We start from the raw sequence: 16,914 nt of genomic DNA on the forward strand, positions 1-16,914 counted from the left end.
CCCTCAACCTTCTGGGCTCAAGTGATCCTCCACTTCAGCCTCCTGAGAAGCTGGGACCACAGACATGCCCGAAACACCTGGCTAATTCTTAAATTTTTTGTAGAGACAGGGTTTTGCCATGTTGCCCAGGCTGGTCTTGAACTCCTGGGCTCAAGCAGTCCTCCTGCTTTGGTCTCTGAAAGTGCTAGGATTAGAAGTATGAGCCACCAGACCTGGCCCTCGGCCACTATTTATTTTTGACGTTCAGATTGTTCCTCTTTTGACCATGCGATTCCCTTCAAGCTGCTTCCTTTTGACAAGTCTTCATCATTCATTGAACACTTCATTATTTTCTGCCAAGAAAATAATATTTGAGCCCCACTGACTCCCATCTCTAGCGCACACACACACACACACACACACACACACACACACACACACACTTACCTAAGGATGATTTCAGTAAACCCCATGAATTATATGCAAATTTTGTGTGCATTTTCTGAAAGAGTCTAGCCTAGCTATGAACAGATTCTTATGGAAAATCCCTGACCTCAAAACACTTAAGGACCATTGATTAATGTCTCAAGGGACTCTTGGCCATTCTTTCAGATCTCCTATTTATCATGTTCTTAATTATTGGGTAGCCTGGAGGGGCTTTAGCCTTCTTACAATCTTAATTATCTTCAACCTAAAACAACTTCTAGCTTAGAGGAAATGGTCAGTATATGTTAGTTATTAAGATTATTAGGGAAGATTCTCCTGCCCTGGTGCTAGATGCCCCAAGGTCTGAGTCCTGAATGTCCTAGTGGAATTTACAGTTCAGCTGGCTATATAATTAAAATAAAAAGGACAAAAAGGCTGCTGCTTTTTGGATCGTGTGAGAAGGTAGGTGTTACTGCCTGCAGTGCCCCAGGTGGGAGTTTGGTGAGTCTTATGAACTAAGCAGCCCTGGGATAGGAGATGCCCAACATCCATCTGGATGGCCTCAGCTGCCTTGGTCCCTCTCTACCCCCGCTATGGTTGACAGTGGTTAGTTTCTTTCAGGAAAGATGGGAAAATACTTGCTGTTCCAGAACCCTCACACCTGAAGCGATCTTATTCTGTCCTGAAACCATAGCATACATTGTTTCATCTTTAGTGAGTCATGAATTGCCTTGTGGCATTCATTTCACTCCATTGAATGTTTCTTTTTTTAAATTTATTGCATTTTAGATTTTGGGGTACATGTGAAGAACATGCAAGATTGTTGCATAGGTACACACGTGGCAGTGTGATTTGCTGCCTTCCTCCCCTTCACCTATATCTGGCATTTCTCCCCATGCTATCTCTCCCCAACTCCCTACCACCCTGCTGTCCCTCCCCTATTTCCCCCCAACAGACCCGTGTGTAGTGCTCCCCTCCCTGTGTCCATGTGTTCTCATTGTTCAACGCCCACCTATGAGTGAGAACATGCGGTGTTTGATTTTCTGCTCCTGTGTCAGTTTGCTGAGAATGATGGTTTCCAGATTCATCCATGTCCCTACAGAGGACACGAACTCATCGTTTTTGATGGCTGCATAATATTCCATGGTGTATATGTGCCACATTTTCCCTGTTCAGTCTATCATCGATGGGCATTTGGGTTGGTTCCAGGTCTTTGCTATTGTAAACAGTGCTGCAATGAACATTCGTGTGCATGTGTCCTTATAGTAGAACGATTTATAATCCTTTGGATATATACCCAGTAATGGGATTGCTGGGTCAAATGGAATTTTTATTTCTAGGTCCTTGAAGGTATCCAGGTCCATCTCAGGCATTTAAAAGCCTTAGAAATCATAGTTCCTTATCAGTCTCCTTGGAATACACTTCTCTTGTCTGTCCTCAAGTCGGGCACAAAGTACTATGGACCTGTGCAGAATTTGCATCTGGTCAACCAAGCAACAGTGACTTTACACCCAATGGTGCCCAACCCCTATACATTGCTAGGACTGCTGCCAGCTAAAGTTAGCTGGTTCACTTGCTTGGACCTAAAAGATGCTTTCTTCAGTATTCAGCTAGCCCCTGAGAGCCAGAAACTGTTTGCATTTCAATGGGAAGATCCGGGGTCAGGTGTAACCACTCAGTGCACCTGGACTCAGCTTCCCCAGGGATTAAAAAATTCCCCAACCATTTTGAGGGAAGCTCTAGCCTGAGACCTCCAGAGGTTTCCTGCCAAGGACATAGGCTGTGTGTTGCTTCAGTACATGGATAATCTTTTACTGGGACACTGGGCAGTGGTCGGATGTGCCCAGGGAACTGACGCACTGCTCCAATACCTGGAGACTTGTGGGTACAAGGTCTCCAAGAAGAAAGCCCGGATCTGCCAACAACAGGCATGTTATCTGGGATTTATCATCCAGCAAGGACAGCGCAGCCTGGGACGGGAAAGAAAACAAGTTATCAGCAGCCTGCCAGTGCCGAAGACCTGGAGACAGGTGCGATAATTCTTGGGGGCCATAGGATTTTGTGGATTCTGGATTCCTAACTTTGCAGTCCTAGCCAAAACTCTGTATAAGGCCCCAAAGGGGTGGGGGACAAAAAGCCATTTGAATGGAACCTAGAACAACAGGCCTTCTTCCAGTTGAAAGAAAAGGTAATGTCTGCCCCAGCCCTTGGGCTGCTGGACTTAACAAAGCTATTCACCCTGTACGTGTCTGAACAAGCAAAAATGGCAGTGGGGGTCCTCATTCAGACAATGGGCCCATGGCCTTAACCGGTGGCATACCTTCCAAACAACTGAACGCGGTATCCAAAGAATGGCCCCGTGCCTGCAGGTGCGAGCAACCACTGCTCTGCTGGCACAGGAAGCAGACAAGCCAACCCTAGGACAGAATTTAAAAATAAAAGCCTCCCATGTTGTAGTCACTCATCAGGAATCCAGGCCCATGGGAGTGCTCCCTTTGAAAATTTGCGGGTGAACTTCACCGAGATGCCCAAGTGTGGAGATAGCAAATATCTGCTAGTTCTGGTATGTACGTATTCCGGATGGGTAGAAGCTTACCCTACAAGGACTAAAAAAGCCCGTAAGGTAACTCTTGTGCTTTTGAAAGACATCATCCCTAGATTTGGACTGCTCCTACGAGTGGGCTCAGACAATGGGCCTGCATTTGTAGTTGACCTAGTACAGAACACAGCAAAGATGCTGGGAATCAGCGGGAAGTTGCATGCCACCTACTGACCTCAGAGTTCAGGCAAAGTGGAGCGAATGAATCGGACTATTAAAAATAGCTTAGGGAAATTGTGTCAGGAAATGGGAATAATGTGGGTACAGGTCCTCCCTATGGTTTTGTTTAACATTAGATGGACTCCTCCTAAGAAAACTGGATCTTCTAAGATCCTGTACCATAGGCCTCCCCCCATCCTTCAAAGACTCCTAGGGACCACCTGGGAACTTAGAGAAACTGAATTACATTGGCAGCTATGAGCCCTAGGAAAAGTAGCAGAAAAGATAACAACATGGGTTAATAAAAGATGCCCTGTTAGCTTATCCTCCCCAGTTCACCCTTTTCCCCCAGGTGCCAAGTGTGAATCAAAGACTGGAACGTGGCTCCCTCGTGGCCAAGGTGGAAAGGACCCCAGACTGTCATCTTAACCACTCCAACTGCTGTGAAGGTCAAAGGACTCCCTGTGTACACACACACAGCTGTGTAAAACCTGCAGCACCTGAAACTTGGGAAGTGAGCCCAGATCTCCACTTCCCATGTAAGATCACCTTGAGGAGAGCTGAGACAGGCCCTGCCCCAGTCACAGCCTGAAAGCTGACTGATGTACACAGGGCTGAAGCATGAGGACTTCCAGTGTGGGACAAACACTCCTTTTCCTCAGACTATAGACTTGTGTCCTCACCAGCCTGGTAAGTGTAAATTTCCTATCTGAAGGTTGTTCCCAGTGTATATAACAGGTCTACTACATAAATCACTGTCGGTCAGTCTCACAAGAGAACCCTAACAGTAAAAATAAAAATGAGAAACTCTCACTACAGGTGTGGTGAGAGTCTCAAAGTGGGGGAATGTGAGGGGGAGCCATTTATTTCCTGCCTGTTGCTTGCTGGTAAAAAAAAAAAAGCAAAATAGTAAGAAGCTGAAGTTAACAGTCAGGCAACTAGCTGACACCAGTGGTCTTGTTGCAGTGAGGCCTGAGGACTGGGAAAATAACTCCCCCTTATAAAACTAGTGCCTATGTTATCTATAAACCTTGAAAATGGGGCAAAGAAATGTTCTTCCTGTTACCCAAGAACCTACCCCCAGTCATGTACTCCATGTTTGTACAAGCTACGCCCGTTAGAACTGTATCTGTCACAAAGTGATTAACTGCTTTGGTTCAGCTCCTGTAACTCTTCCCCTTTCCCTCCTTCCCATGAGCGTCAAATATAAATTAGCGGATCAATGAAAGCCAAAGACTGTGAGGTCAGCTGCCCAGCCAATGGGCAATGACACAGTTTCACCTCAGCTCCCTCTTTAGAGTTGTAAGCCCTTAAAAAGGGAAAGGAACTGCTTTTTGGGGGGCCTAGTTTTGGGGACGAAAGTCTGCCAAAGCTCCACAGCTGAATAAAGTCTCTTCCTTCCCCACTCTGGTGTCTGAGGGGTTTTGTCCGCGGCTTGTTCTGCAACAGTAGAATTGATAGATGAAGTCGTAGTTGTAATTTTAATGTTTGGAGCAATGTCCCACTTGTTTCTGTAGTGTGTATACTAATTTGCATTCCCACAAACTGTGTGTGAGAGTTCCCCTCCTTAAAAATCCACACCGTTTGTCTCTTTTTAAACAATTTCTATCTTTCTTGTAATATTTATTTCAATCAGAGTGAGATTGTATGTGTGTTGTTTTGACTTACTTTTTTCTCATGATTAGTGATGTTAATCAAGGTTTTAAAATTTGTTTTCAATGTTATGTCTTCTTTGCAGAAAAATTTATTCAGATTCTTTTGTCCCATTTTGGTTTGGTTATTAATTTCTCTTTTGTTTTATTGTTTTTGTTAATAATATTAGTTGCTTAGACCTGTACAAAGACAACCCTTTATCAGACATTTGTTTGACCAAAACTTTCTTATAAGCTGTAAGATGGGTTTTAATTTTATTCATATTTTTTCCTCTTGTACACAATCTCTAGAGTTTGATGCAGTCCCACGTGTCTGTTTTACAAACAGACTAAGAATTCTAAAGATTGGTATACTGTTACTGCATCGGAATTATTTTTATTATTCCAAAATCTATAGGAAACTTTAAATAGTTTTCATTTTACTGAACTTTTTTTTAAGTGACTTATCAGCTATAACAAAAGGACATTTCACCAATGATCATAGTCACCCATCACACTCACAGAAGTTCTAGGGCCTGATTCTGGCCCCAGGAGCAGTTGGGCTGCAGCAGCAGGAGGTGGTCCCCTGATGTCCTCTGTCTGGGTCAAGGATGGTGTAGCAGACAGCATCCTAGTGAGGCCGCAGCCACTGCAGGTGCTGAATGGGTGTTGCAGGCTTACTGAGACTGGGGCTTTGGTGGGCAGGACACCTTGCAGCTGCAGGACAGAGAGGCAGCTGTGAGCCACCATGAGCCACACCACAGGTTCCCTGTCATTGCCTGCACAGCTGGAGTCCTAGAGCCCTAGCAGTCCCCGTACAACAGGGCCTGATGCTGGCTAGGGAGCTGTGGTCACAGACTCTCTGCAGTTGGTCACAAGAGAGCCTCCTCCTACCCTCTGCCCATCTGCTAGGCCCTCACCACTCCTTCTCACTGAGCCACTCCACCGCCTGGAACCAGACCTGAAATTGCCCCTCAGGCTGAAGACAGTAGTTTTATGCAGCCACTTGCAGCAGCTGCATCTCCTGGAGACTTGGACCTCCTAGAGACAGTGCGAGGACAGGAGGCTAACAGGGCCTAGGTGGAAGATATTGAAGGTGGGGGCCTTGGGGAGGGAGGGAGCAGGTGCCGGTTTCTGGGGCTATTTTCCTAAGGGGCCTCATGCAGCTCATACCTGTTCTTAGAGTTGGATGTAAACAGCTCCTCCTCCAGGAATTGGTCCTTGATTCCAGTCCCTTACCCACACCCTCCACTGGGATACATCTCCTTCTTTGTGTGTCAAACCCTTCCAATAAATCTAAGATGCAGAGGATGGAGCCAGGAAGCCTCCTGCCTTGGGGGGTCTCTGACATCCACATTCCCACCGTTGCATAATGTGAGGGCCCCAGCTGCTCACCTTCCTCCCTTTCCCAGTGTCTTTCACATTTTCCTGGAAGGTAGACAGAGGCCATCAGAAAGGCCCCCTGGCCCATGACTGGATCCATCCCCACCACCTCCCATGCTGCACTACTGCCAGGCCACCAGGGGCAGGTGCACATGACAGGACTTGGAACTGCATCAGGCAGAAGGGACATGGAAGCTGAGGCTCAGGGACCTTCTTCCCCAACCTTTTCTGGTAGCAGACAGAGAAACTGAGGCCTTGCATAGAAAGAAAGTGCTCAGCCACTCAGGAACTCCCTGCTCATGGAGGGGCTCAATTTCACTCTCCTCCCATAAGTCCCACCCAAGGCAGAGTGTGAGTTCTGCTCAGCCCACATCTTAGCAGCTCTGCAGCTTCGCCACTCAGGGACAGGGACTGGTGGCTACCTGGAGCCTCCATCACTCAAAGGTCAGATGGGCTTGATAGCCTTATTTACAGGAGCGGCCATGAGGCTCTCAGGAGAGGAGATTTGCCAAGGGCTCAGATCAAGGGCTTGGTCCAGGGCCCTCTCCTTCCAAGCCTCAGGATCCTGGTCACTGCCCTGCCTGCCCCAGGCTCACTCACATCACATAGTCCTTCATGGCAGTATCCAGCATCACCAGGTCATTTATACCCTGGCCACATTGCCCTTGGATCCTGGGGAACTGGCCTCATAGAGAGGCTGACTCCACTCCGCACCTGGAGGACCCTTCCCTGATGCCTTTACCCCACACCACAACACCACGTCACATCAGGGTCATGTTTTCTGGAGTTTGAGTGTCCAGGTCTCCAGCCAGGAAAAACCATGCTGGGAGAGGGATACGGTGTCTTGACAGACCTGTTTGAATGGCACCTACATGTCTTAGCCCCACTGGAGTCTCTGCCCCACAAGCTGGGTTTGAGGCAATGCCAAAGGCTTCACCCCTCCAATGATTTGCTAAGGAAGTTTCCAGCAGAGAACGCTCTCTTCCTTTATACAGGAAGTGGTTTCCTGAGATGCTATGTCTGAGTGACAAGGCAGGGTCTTTTCCAGAATGGGGTGACACTATGCTTCCTTATTTTGCATTGAAGGCTCTAAGACCAGGTCAGAAAAGATATCCTAGGAATGCATGAGCCCCCCAGATACCTCTCATCAGCCATCTGGAGCATGTGTTACTGCTAACTGAAGAGCACCCTAGGACGCAAATGTTTCCCGATGGGCAGAGTAGGGAGTCCCAGCAAACATACATGTCTGTCCTGAGTGTGCCCATCGGGATCCAAAGTGGGGCAGCACGTTGGACTCCCTGGTGCTTGAGATTCCTTTTCTTGTCCCCACCCCTGGTGCAGGCAGAGGGCTCCTCTTCATGGAGAGGCAGTGCAGACAGAAGCAGAATCGGGGACCTGGCTTCCTGATGAACTGCTGAGTGAGTTTGAGGAAGGAAGGAAGCCCTATTTTACCACATCCACCTACAGCCTGGAGGAAGTTCCATGCCAGCAGGATGGACCAGCCTGGGAGCCAGAGCCCTACTAATGCTGCAGTTCAGCACCCCCACTCAGCAGCCCAGCAGCCATGACCACATCCCATTACCAGGGCCTCCTACCGCCAAGCCCTGACCTGCCCATTGACAAACACACTTCTCTTCTTGTTGGTCCAGAATAAACATGGCTGGAATATTTCATGCCAAATTTGCTATGAGACATATGCTCACTACTGGACAGTTCGTAAGTGATGCTGTCATTTTTCACTGCCATCGTCCATCCGGCCTCAGTTGGTCATGGACTCTAGCTAAAGGTCACTAAAGGTCGCTAGAGTCCACCACCAGCTGAGGCCTAGTGGACGATGGCAGTCAAAAATGATATTCATGGCCAGGCGCAGGGGCTCACACCTGTAATCCCAGCACTTTGGGAGGCTGAGGGGAGTGGATCACTTGAGGTCGGGAGTTTGAGACCAGCCTGACCAACATGGTGAAACCCTGTCTGTACTAAAAATACAAAATTAGCTGGGCGTGGTGACACATGCCCATAATCCCAGCTGCTCAGGAGGCCGAGGCAGGAGAATTGCTTGAACCCGGGAGGAGGAAGTTGCGGTGAGCCGAGATTGCACCATTGCACTCCAGCCTGGGCAATAAGAGTGAAACTTTGTCTCAGAAAAGAAGAAAAAAGATATTCACTTTATATTGCCCCACCAAGAAAATTGTATTTGTTATCTATAACGCGCGTGGTAAGATGTTTATATCTTCATTTAATTAATAAGGGAAGAAGACGCAGAAAAAAACGTTTCTCTTCCAGACAAAGAAATGTACCTTACTTTGACAGATGACACCGCCTGCACTGGATTGTCATCTGCACACTCCTCCTGTAGATCTGGAAGAATGCAGAGTGACAGTTGGCACACTGGTGCTGCTGAGGAATCCCACAAGGACCCTTGGTTGGTGTGGCCCGGGGCTGCAGTGCATGGAGGCAGGTGGTGGATAGGCATGGACTGAGCTGCTGCTGGGCCGTTCTTCTTGGTGGTGAAAGAAAGCGAAGGAGAGGTCCTGAAAGAAATGAAGACAGAGCCTTGGCTTTCTAGCTAGGGCTACCTAGTCAATGTGAAATAGTCACCTTAAGGACTGGTTAATACGGAAAAGCATTGTATGGCTCAGTGAGAGCATCTCATAACTCCTCCTGCCCACTTGAAGGCCCAGAAAACTATCCACATTTTTTGAAATGTTACAAGGTAATTTAACTTCTGTGGATCTACATATCCAGCTGCTACATTTATCATGCTTTCTGTTGGTTTTTAAAAAATTGTGGTAAAATATACATACTTCTTATTTTAATCATTAGGTATATATTTCAGTGAGATAATTACATTTACGATGCTGTGTCAATAATGAGAAAAATCTAAATTCTGTAATATGAGATTCCACCTTTAGCAATGAGAGAAAAAAAGCAGTGTCATATAAAGCAGACAAAAGAAAATTTAAAAATGACAATGATTGCAGAAATCAATGGAATAGAACATAGAAAATCATCAGAGAAAATAAACAAAACCAAAAGCTGGTTCTCTGAAAAGAGTGGTAACATTGATAAACCTCTGCCTTGGGTAACCAGAAAGGAAAGAAAGAAGACACAATGCACTCATAGTATCAATTGCTAAGGATGATAAAGGAATATTCTGAACATATCTGTGCCCACAATTTGATACCTTAGATGAAATGAGCTAATTCCTTTAGATAGATATCTGAATAGGTTTATATTCATTTTATAAATTGAATCAATAATTAATAACTTTTCAAAACAAAAACAAAAAAACATTACTTCCTGATGGTTTCACTGGTAAATTCTACCAAATTCTTATGAAGGAAAACCTAATCTTGCCAAGCAAGTGACCATAATCGTAGGTATTCCATAGTTATCATTTTAAAATTATGTTTAGAAAAAAGGTACAGGAAGGTTTATAATAGCTGTGTTTGTAATTGACCAACATGAAAGCAAATGTCTAAACATTTGAGATTTCTTTTACTATTAAAAGTGAACCAAACCTGGGCAACATGGTGAAACCCATCTCTACCAAAATATATATATATATATATATATATATATATATATATATATTAGCTGTAAATGATGGCACATGCCTGGGTCCCAGCTATTCTTTCTTTTCTTTTCTCTCTCTCTCTCTCTCTCTTTCTTTCTTTCCTTTTCTTTCTTTCTCTTTTTTTTTTTTTTTTTTTTGACGGAGTCTTGCTCTGCCACCAGGCTGCAGTGTAGTGGCACTATCTCAGCTCACTGCAACCTCCGCCTCCTGGGTTCAAGTGATTCCCCTGCCTCAGCCTCCCAAGTATCTGGGACTACAGATGGGCTCCACCACACCTGGCTAATTTTTTTTGTATTTTAGTAGAGACAGAGTTTCACCATGTTGGCCAGGATGGTCTCGATCTCCTGACCTCATGATCCTCCAGCCTCGGTCTCCCAAAGTCATGGGATTACAGGTGCGAGCCATTGTGCCTGCCTCCCAGCTACCCTTCAGGCTGAGGTGGCCTGATCATCTGAGCCCTGGGAGGTCAAGGCTGCAATGAGCTGTGATTGCACCACTGCACTTCTGGGAAACCCTGCTTCAAAAAAGAGTGAGACCCTGCTGCAAAAAAAGAGTGAACCAAACTTTAAGTTGTCAATATGTCTTTATTTGTGTAGTTGTACTACTGTTGATTGATTTAATACATTTAAATTGGCACACGTAAAATAAATGAAGAACATGATGTAACATTTATTGAGTTTTGTCTCTAATAGAGGGCACTGAATAAATAAACTGGAATAATTTGCCTAAATTAATGAATGAATTTTCACCCTACCTTCATGTTCATCAGGGTAAATTATTTTGGTGGTCACATCTTTTTCTGTCACTGCTTGGGGCAGAAAGCCAAACTTCCAACACAGAGCAGATTTCTTGTATCTTTATGGGCAGATTCTAGGAAATGTATTACAATAAAGACAGAAGGCCACAGAGAAATTAGTAATACCTTATTCACAGATCAAACTTTTGATCCCAACTTTTCCCATCTGCTTTTCAATGCCGCCTGAAACAGAGTTGGTCACTAGGAAGATCTTACATCTTACAAGGTTGGTTGCACTTAAAACTAAACAGACTGACTATGCAGGCAAACACCTTTATTTAGATGAGGCAATATAGAAAGACAGCAGATCCAAGTCACCAAGAATGACCTGGGTTCAAATCCTACTTAGGATCTGCACATACGTGGGAGAGTGATATGAACCCCTCTGTGCCTCAGTTCCCTATTGTGAGATGTGGAAATGTAAGTATGCTATAGATGTAAGGTCTATGCTATAGACCTACTGAAGTGTATAGGGCTAAAAGGAATGAAATACAGATACAGCGTTAAGAAGACTCATGCTTCATAAATGCCCAAGAGTGTCCAATCATTGAAAGTCTGGAAAAATAATCCTGATACTCGGTAGTGTTTGAATACAGAGAGGGAGCTTGCATGGCTCCCGGGCAGGGGAAGATGGAAAGTGACTTCACCCTTTGTGTGGCATGATGCTTTTCAGCTCACGGAGATCTGTGATTTCCCGTGACCCCCACATTAGAGCGAGGGGATGGGCAGAACAGGGGCTACAACTTACATTTTCCAGATCAGCAAATTAAAACTATGACATTTTGAGTGACTTACCTAGAGATATAACAGCGAGGAGTGGTAGATATGGGTAGTTGCTTCCCTGGGGACAGAGACCCCCTGAACACCTGAGTCCTCTAGATCATGCCCTGGACTCTGAACCAAGAGCTCTTCTCACAAGGTTTATCAAATCCTCCTGACCCAACATTTCTTCAGGAAGGCTGTGTCCTGGAAGAGGTGGGAGAACCAAGAGAAGAGCTCACATCATAACACAACCTCTTGCCTCCAGGTTTCTATCCCTGACATAAAGTCTCAGTTTTCTGCAAACAAAGCCTCTCTGAAAAGTAGGTTCAAATGTCTGACCTCTTACCTCAGCATCTTCTCACTGTCAGCTGCCCGGTGGTGGGCAGTTAACTGCCATCAGTTAATGACCCCACATGCCCAGGGGTCAGCTTGGCTCCCAAGCTGGCTCAGAACTCAGGACATTCCAGGTCAACTGTCACATGATGGCTGTTCCAAGAAGCAATTTCCCTTCCATGAACCAAGCCTGGATGAGAAGTTAATAGGAATTAACTGAGGTTGTGGCCTGCTGGGCTGATGACATGATGGTTTAATAAATTAAGTCAAAGATCTCTATGACAACAGTCATAGAGGATTTGAAGAGAACACAGGTCATGACTGAGGTCTCACTGCTGATATCTAGCCAAGTGTGTTTTTACATGGATAAGTGTGTCACGTATGGTTTTAAAACCTCAATCCCAAACCCACACATTATTATTTTCTGTTTATGAAAACAAATAATGAATTCTCATCTCAGCAACTGTGTGAGCAGCCTGAACTAAAGGCCTGGCTGAGAATGGGAGGCAACTCTCCAGCACTGAGTGTCCACTGTGCAGTCTTTATGCCTACCTAGACCCTGCCCAGTTAAAGGTAAGGGTCCTTGTTACTCTCAGAGGGACATAGTTATAGCCTGGAGAACCCAGCCCAGCACCTTCCTGAGAACCATGCAGGCCCACCTTTCCTCTGTCACCAAATGTCTATTCCACTAATCCAATGCCATTGTCCCTTCTCTCCACTTTCCCAGGCATCATTCAAACAGCCAGTGATCTTGTCTTTACTGGCATCATGGTAATTTTCCCATGAAATTCCAGTTTCTTGCCTTTCTAAAGGCCTCTGAACTCAGATGGCTCTAACATGTGGTTTCAGATGTTGAAATCTACATTCAAAAGAGTTTGGCTTTTAATTACTTTTTTCCTGGAAATTCTATAGCTGTGTTTGGTAACAAGAATCTCCTGACCTGATGAAGGCAATACAGGTGTGTTTCTACTGTCATCTGTTCTCCAGAAGAATGTCTACAAAGTTGGCATTATAAAATAGTCCATTTTTGGATAAAGAAAATGTGGCATATACACACCATGGAATACTATGCAGCCATAAAGAAGAATGAGTTCATATCTTTTGTAGGCACATGGATGAAGATGGAAACCATCATTCTCAGCGAACTAACACAGGACAGAAAACCAAACACTGCATGTTCTCATAAGTGAGAAGTTGAACTATGAGAACACAAAGATACAGTGAGGGGAACATCACACACTGGAACCTGTCAGGGGGTGGAGGGCAAGGTGAGGGAGAGCATTAGGATAAATACCTAACGCATGCAGGGCTTAAAACCTAGATGACGGGTTGAGGGGTGCAGCAAACCACCATAGCACATATATACTTATGTCACAAACCTGCACATCCTGCAACCGTATCCCAGAACTTAAAGTATAATAATAAAAAAAGTGAGAACCTAAAAAAATAAATAAAATAGTACATTTTTCTTTATAAACTGAGGAACAAATTTAAGGCAACTAGCTTGATAGAAGGTTTTAAAACATAAAGAAAGCAATACAATGAAACTATCCAATACATTTATAAATCTGTAAATGAAATGTGGGAGAATGGAAAACATATGAAGACAATATTTTGAGTACAAGTTACCTGGCCTGTTTGAATAAACAGCAGTTTATTCAATAGGAACATACCGCCCATGGAGCAATGTGCATTTCCCATTACTGTAAATAAAATTGTCTTCCGAGACAGTGAATATGCGTGAACAGCAATTTCTCCACTTGCAGAATGATACTTGAAATGAAAGGCAAGAAGCATACCCCGCATGACCACGGAGACAGGTCATAGATGATTTCAAGTGAACACAAGGCATGATAGGGGTCTCACGGCTGCTGTCTAGACAGGTGTAATTTTACATGGACAAGTGTATTATTTAAGAGCACATATTTGGTTTTAAAACCTCTCTCAAACCCACACATTATTATTTTTGTTTGTTTATGAAAACAAATTAAATGGGAAAAAGTGACCTGCCCCCTCATGCAAATGCCATTCCTACCCATTTCTACTATTCCTGAGTCATCAGACATTTCTAGATCCAACAGTTCAAAATTTTTTCCAGAATTTTTTTAATAGTAGAAACTCTGTTTTAAAAGTTTGTGACCTCTTGTAAGAATATAATGATGAAATTATATCAATCTACTCATCACCTATGTAGATTGACTACCTTTTAATTTTTTGTATGCAACTAAGTCTATGTACTCAATTCTCTGCCAATCTCTGTGAGTTCCTTGAGCAATTTCTGTCATTGTATATGTAAAACACTATTATTTGAGTCATTGTTTAAAAATAATTGCTATAGGCTGGGTGCAGTGGCTTACGCCTGTAATCCCAGCACTTTGGGCATCCAAGGCAGGCGGATCACAAGGTCGGGAGATTGAGACCATCCTGGCCAACATGGTGAAACCCTGTCTCTACTAAAAATACAAAAATTAGCTGGATAAGGTGGCATGCACCTGTAGTCCCAGCTACTCAGGAGGCTGAGGCAGGAGAATTGCTTGAATCTAGGAGGCGGAGGTTGCAGTGAGCCGAGATCATGCCACTGCACTCCAGCCTGGGGACAATGTGAGACTCCATCTCAAAAAAAATAATAATGACTATATATTCCCTGTCGGTTGATGAAAAACATACAATTAATGCTTTTCTAAATAGAGAGACCTAGATAACCAATACTCAGACTTATAATTTTATGCCCAGTCACAATCATTTTTACGACCTGGTCATGATTATTAGCTACAGAAATGGAATTGACAAGCCCTTAGAAACACATATGAAGTGAAAAGTTTAGGTTATAAAAGAGAGTGTTGCCATGTCTAAGACAACGTTTGTCCCCTCCAAGATACGAAACACTTCAATACAAATCTTCATCATTGCTGATTTATCTCAAATTTCCAGAACTAATGAATCAAATGGATCATTGACAAGGTATCAAAAGTGCCCTAATATATATGGTGCCATATTTTCTGCAGGGATTGTCCAGTTCAAGGACTCCTTGAGAGGACAGAGGACAGAACAGTGGTATTACATTGTACTAAGTGAAGGATTTTTACCTTTAAAATGCAGCGATGAGTTAAAACAGAGAGAAGTCAATCAATATTTCACATATGTAACATTTATAGCCAAAGGAGACACTGCCAACAGTTGCCACTACATTGGGGATTTCTCTTTGCCTGGAATTCGGGTGTCTTTTATGAATAATCAAAAGCAACGAAAGCTAATGCTAACCAGCCAGTGTTTTCAAACCAGAAAAAAAGATAAAAAAGAGACGTTTGACCCTACTCAGTTTCAAGATTGTATTATCCAAGGCTTAACTGAAACTAATACTGATTTGGAAGCAGTAACTAAGTTTCTTGATGCTTCTGGAGCAAAATGTGATTACCATCGATATGCAGAAACACTCGTTGACATTCTGGTGGCTGGTGAAATGCTGGCCCCAAGTGGTACAGTGGCAGATGACATGATGTGTACAGATGTCTGCGTGTTTGCAGCCCAAGAAGACCTAGAGACCATGTAAGCACTTGTTCATGCTTTTCACAAGTTAATCAGGTGCTACAAATACCCGAAGAAAGGTGTTTTTTTTGTTTTTTTTTTTCTTTTTTTTTTTTTGAGATGGAGTTTCACTCTTGTTGCCCAGGCTGGAGTGCAATGGCACAATCTCAGATCACTGTAACCTCCGCCTCCCGGGTTCAAGTGATTCTCCTGCCTCAGCCTCCCGAGTAGCTGGGATTATAGGCATGCACCATCACGCCCAGCTAATTTTGTATTTTTAGTAGACTTGGGGTTTATCCATGTTGGTCAGGCTGGTCTTGAACTCCTCACCTCAGGTGATCTGCCCACCTCCACCTCTGAGTGCTGGGATCACAGGTGTGAGCCACCACGCCTTGGCCTGCTGCTGCTGTTCTTAAAGGGTTTTTCAGAGTCATGGAGAAACAAGCTGGCTATGTTGACTGGTGTTCGTCTGGCTAATGGAACAATGCCCCCATTTTTAATAGCCTTTATAATGAGAATTTGGTTAGAGACAGTGTTTCAGCAGCTTTTACTGTGAAGCTCTTTGAATCATGAATAAATAAAAAAGATATCAATGCAGTAGCTGCAAGTCTTCGGAAAGTCAGCGTGGATAACAGACTGATGGAGCTTCTCTCTGTCAACAAGCAAAGCATCGAACACTTCACAGAGCATTTTACTGAGGCAGGCTTGAAAGAGCTTTCAGAATATGTTCAACATCAGCAAACCATCGGAGCTCATAAGGAGCTCCAGAAAGAACTTCAAGAACAGATGTCCTGTGGTGATCCATTTAAGGCTATAATTTTATATGCCAAGGAGAAGATGAAAAAAAACCCAACGTCAGAATCAGTTGTTACGGGAACAGTCTGGTGGAGTGGAATGAGCACCGTGGAATGGAACAAAAGAGGAGAGCTTGTAGCGGAGCAAGCCATCAAGCCCTTTAAGCAATACGGCCGTCTATTGGAGATAATGACCTTTGAAGCACCATGGATGCCGCTGGAGGCCATTGTCTTAAGCTTAGAAATATGCAGGAACAGAAAAATACCACAATTTCACTTACAACAGGGAGCTAAGCATTGGGTACACATGGACATAAATACAGAAACAATAGACACTGGGGACTACTACAGAGGAGAGAGAGGGAGAAGGCCAAGCTGAAAAACTACCTATTGGGTCCTATCTGGGTGAGGGGATCATTCATACCCCGAACCTCAACATCACAGGGTATACTCATGTAACAAACCTGAACATGTGCTCCTTGTCTCTAAAGTAATAGTTGAAATTGTAAATAAATTATTTTATCTCCTTATAATAGAAATGAAAACATGGACACCAAAATTTAAAAAAAAGGGTTCATGAGAGGAAAATGAAAAAACAGTGAAGGGAAGGGGCATGCGCCCTTCAGAATGGACCTTCATGAATGTGCAGTATCTTCCTCTGGGGCTCCGTTTTGATAAAAATATGTGCAATGGCCAGGCACGGTGGCTCACACCTGTAATCCCAGCACTTTGGGAGGCTGAGATGGGTGGATCACCTGAGGTCAGGAGTTCAAGAACAGCTTGACCAGTATGGCAAAACCCCCTCTCTACTAAAATACAAATATTAGCTGGGTGCGGTGGCACATGCCTGTAGTTCCAGCTACTTGGGAGGCTGAGACAGCATAATCACTTGAACCTGGGAGGCAGAGGTTGCAGTGAGCTGAGATCACACCACATTACTCCAGCCTAGG

General features: G+C 44.3%; 1 protein-coding gene across 1 annotated transcript in view; it reads left to right on the plus strand.

The window, feature by feature from the left end:
- Positions 1-14,810: 14,810 nt before the first annotated feature.
- LOC108312300 (basic leucine zipper and W2 domain-containing protein 1-like) overlaps positions 14,811-16,914 on the plus strand; it is a 14,262-nt gene continuing 12,158 nt past the window's right edge. Inside the window, 3 exon segments of the mRNA XM_017540134.2 lie at positions 14,811-15,261; positions 15,553-15,649; positions 15,652-16,140. Coding sequence (XP_017395623.1) covers positions 14,872-15,261; positions 15,553-15,649; positions 15,652-16,140 — 976 coding nt within the window. The 5' untranslated portion in view covers positions 14,811-14,871.

This window comes from Cebus imitator, unplaced genomic scaffold (genome assembly GCF_001604975.1).
Source record: "Cebus imitator isolate Cc_AM_T3 unplaced genomic scaffold, Cebus_imitator-1.0 Scaffold8, whole genome shotgun sequence".
Lineage (NCBI taxonomy): Eukaryota > Metazoa > Chordata > Mammalia > Primates > Cebidae > Cebus > Cebus imitator.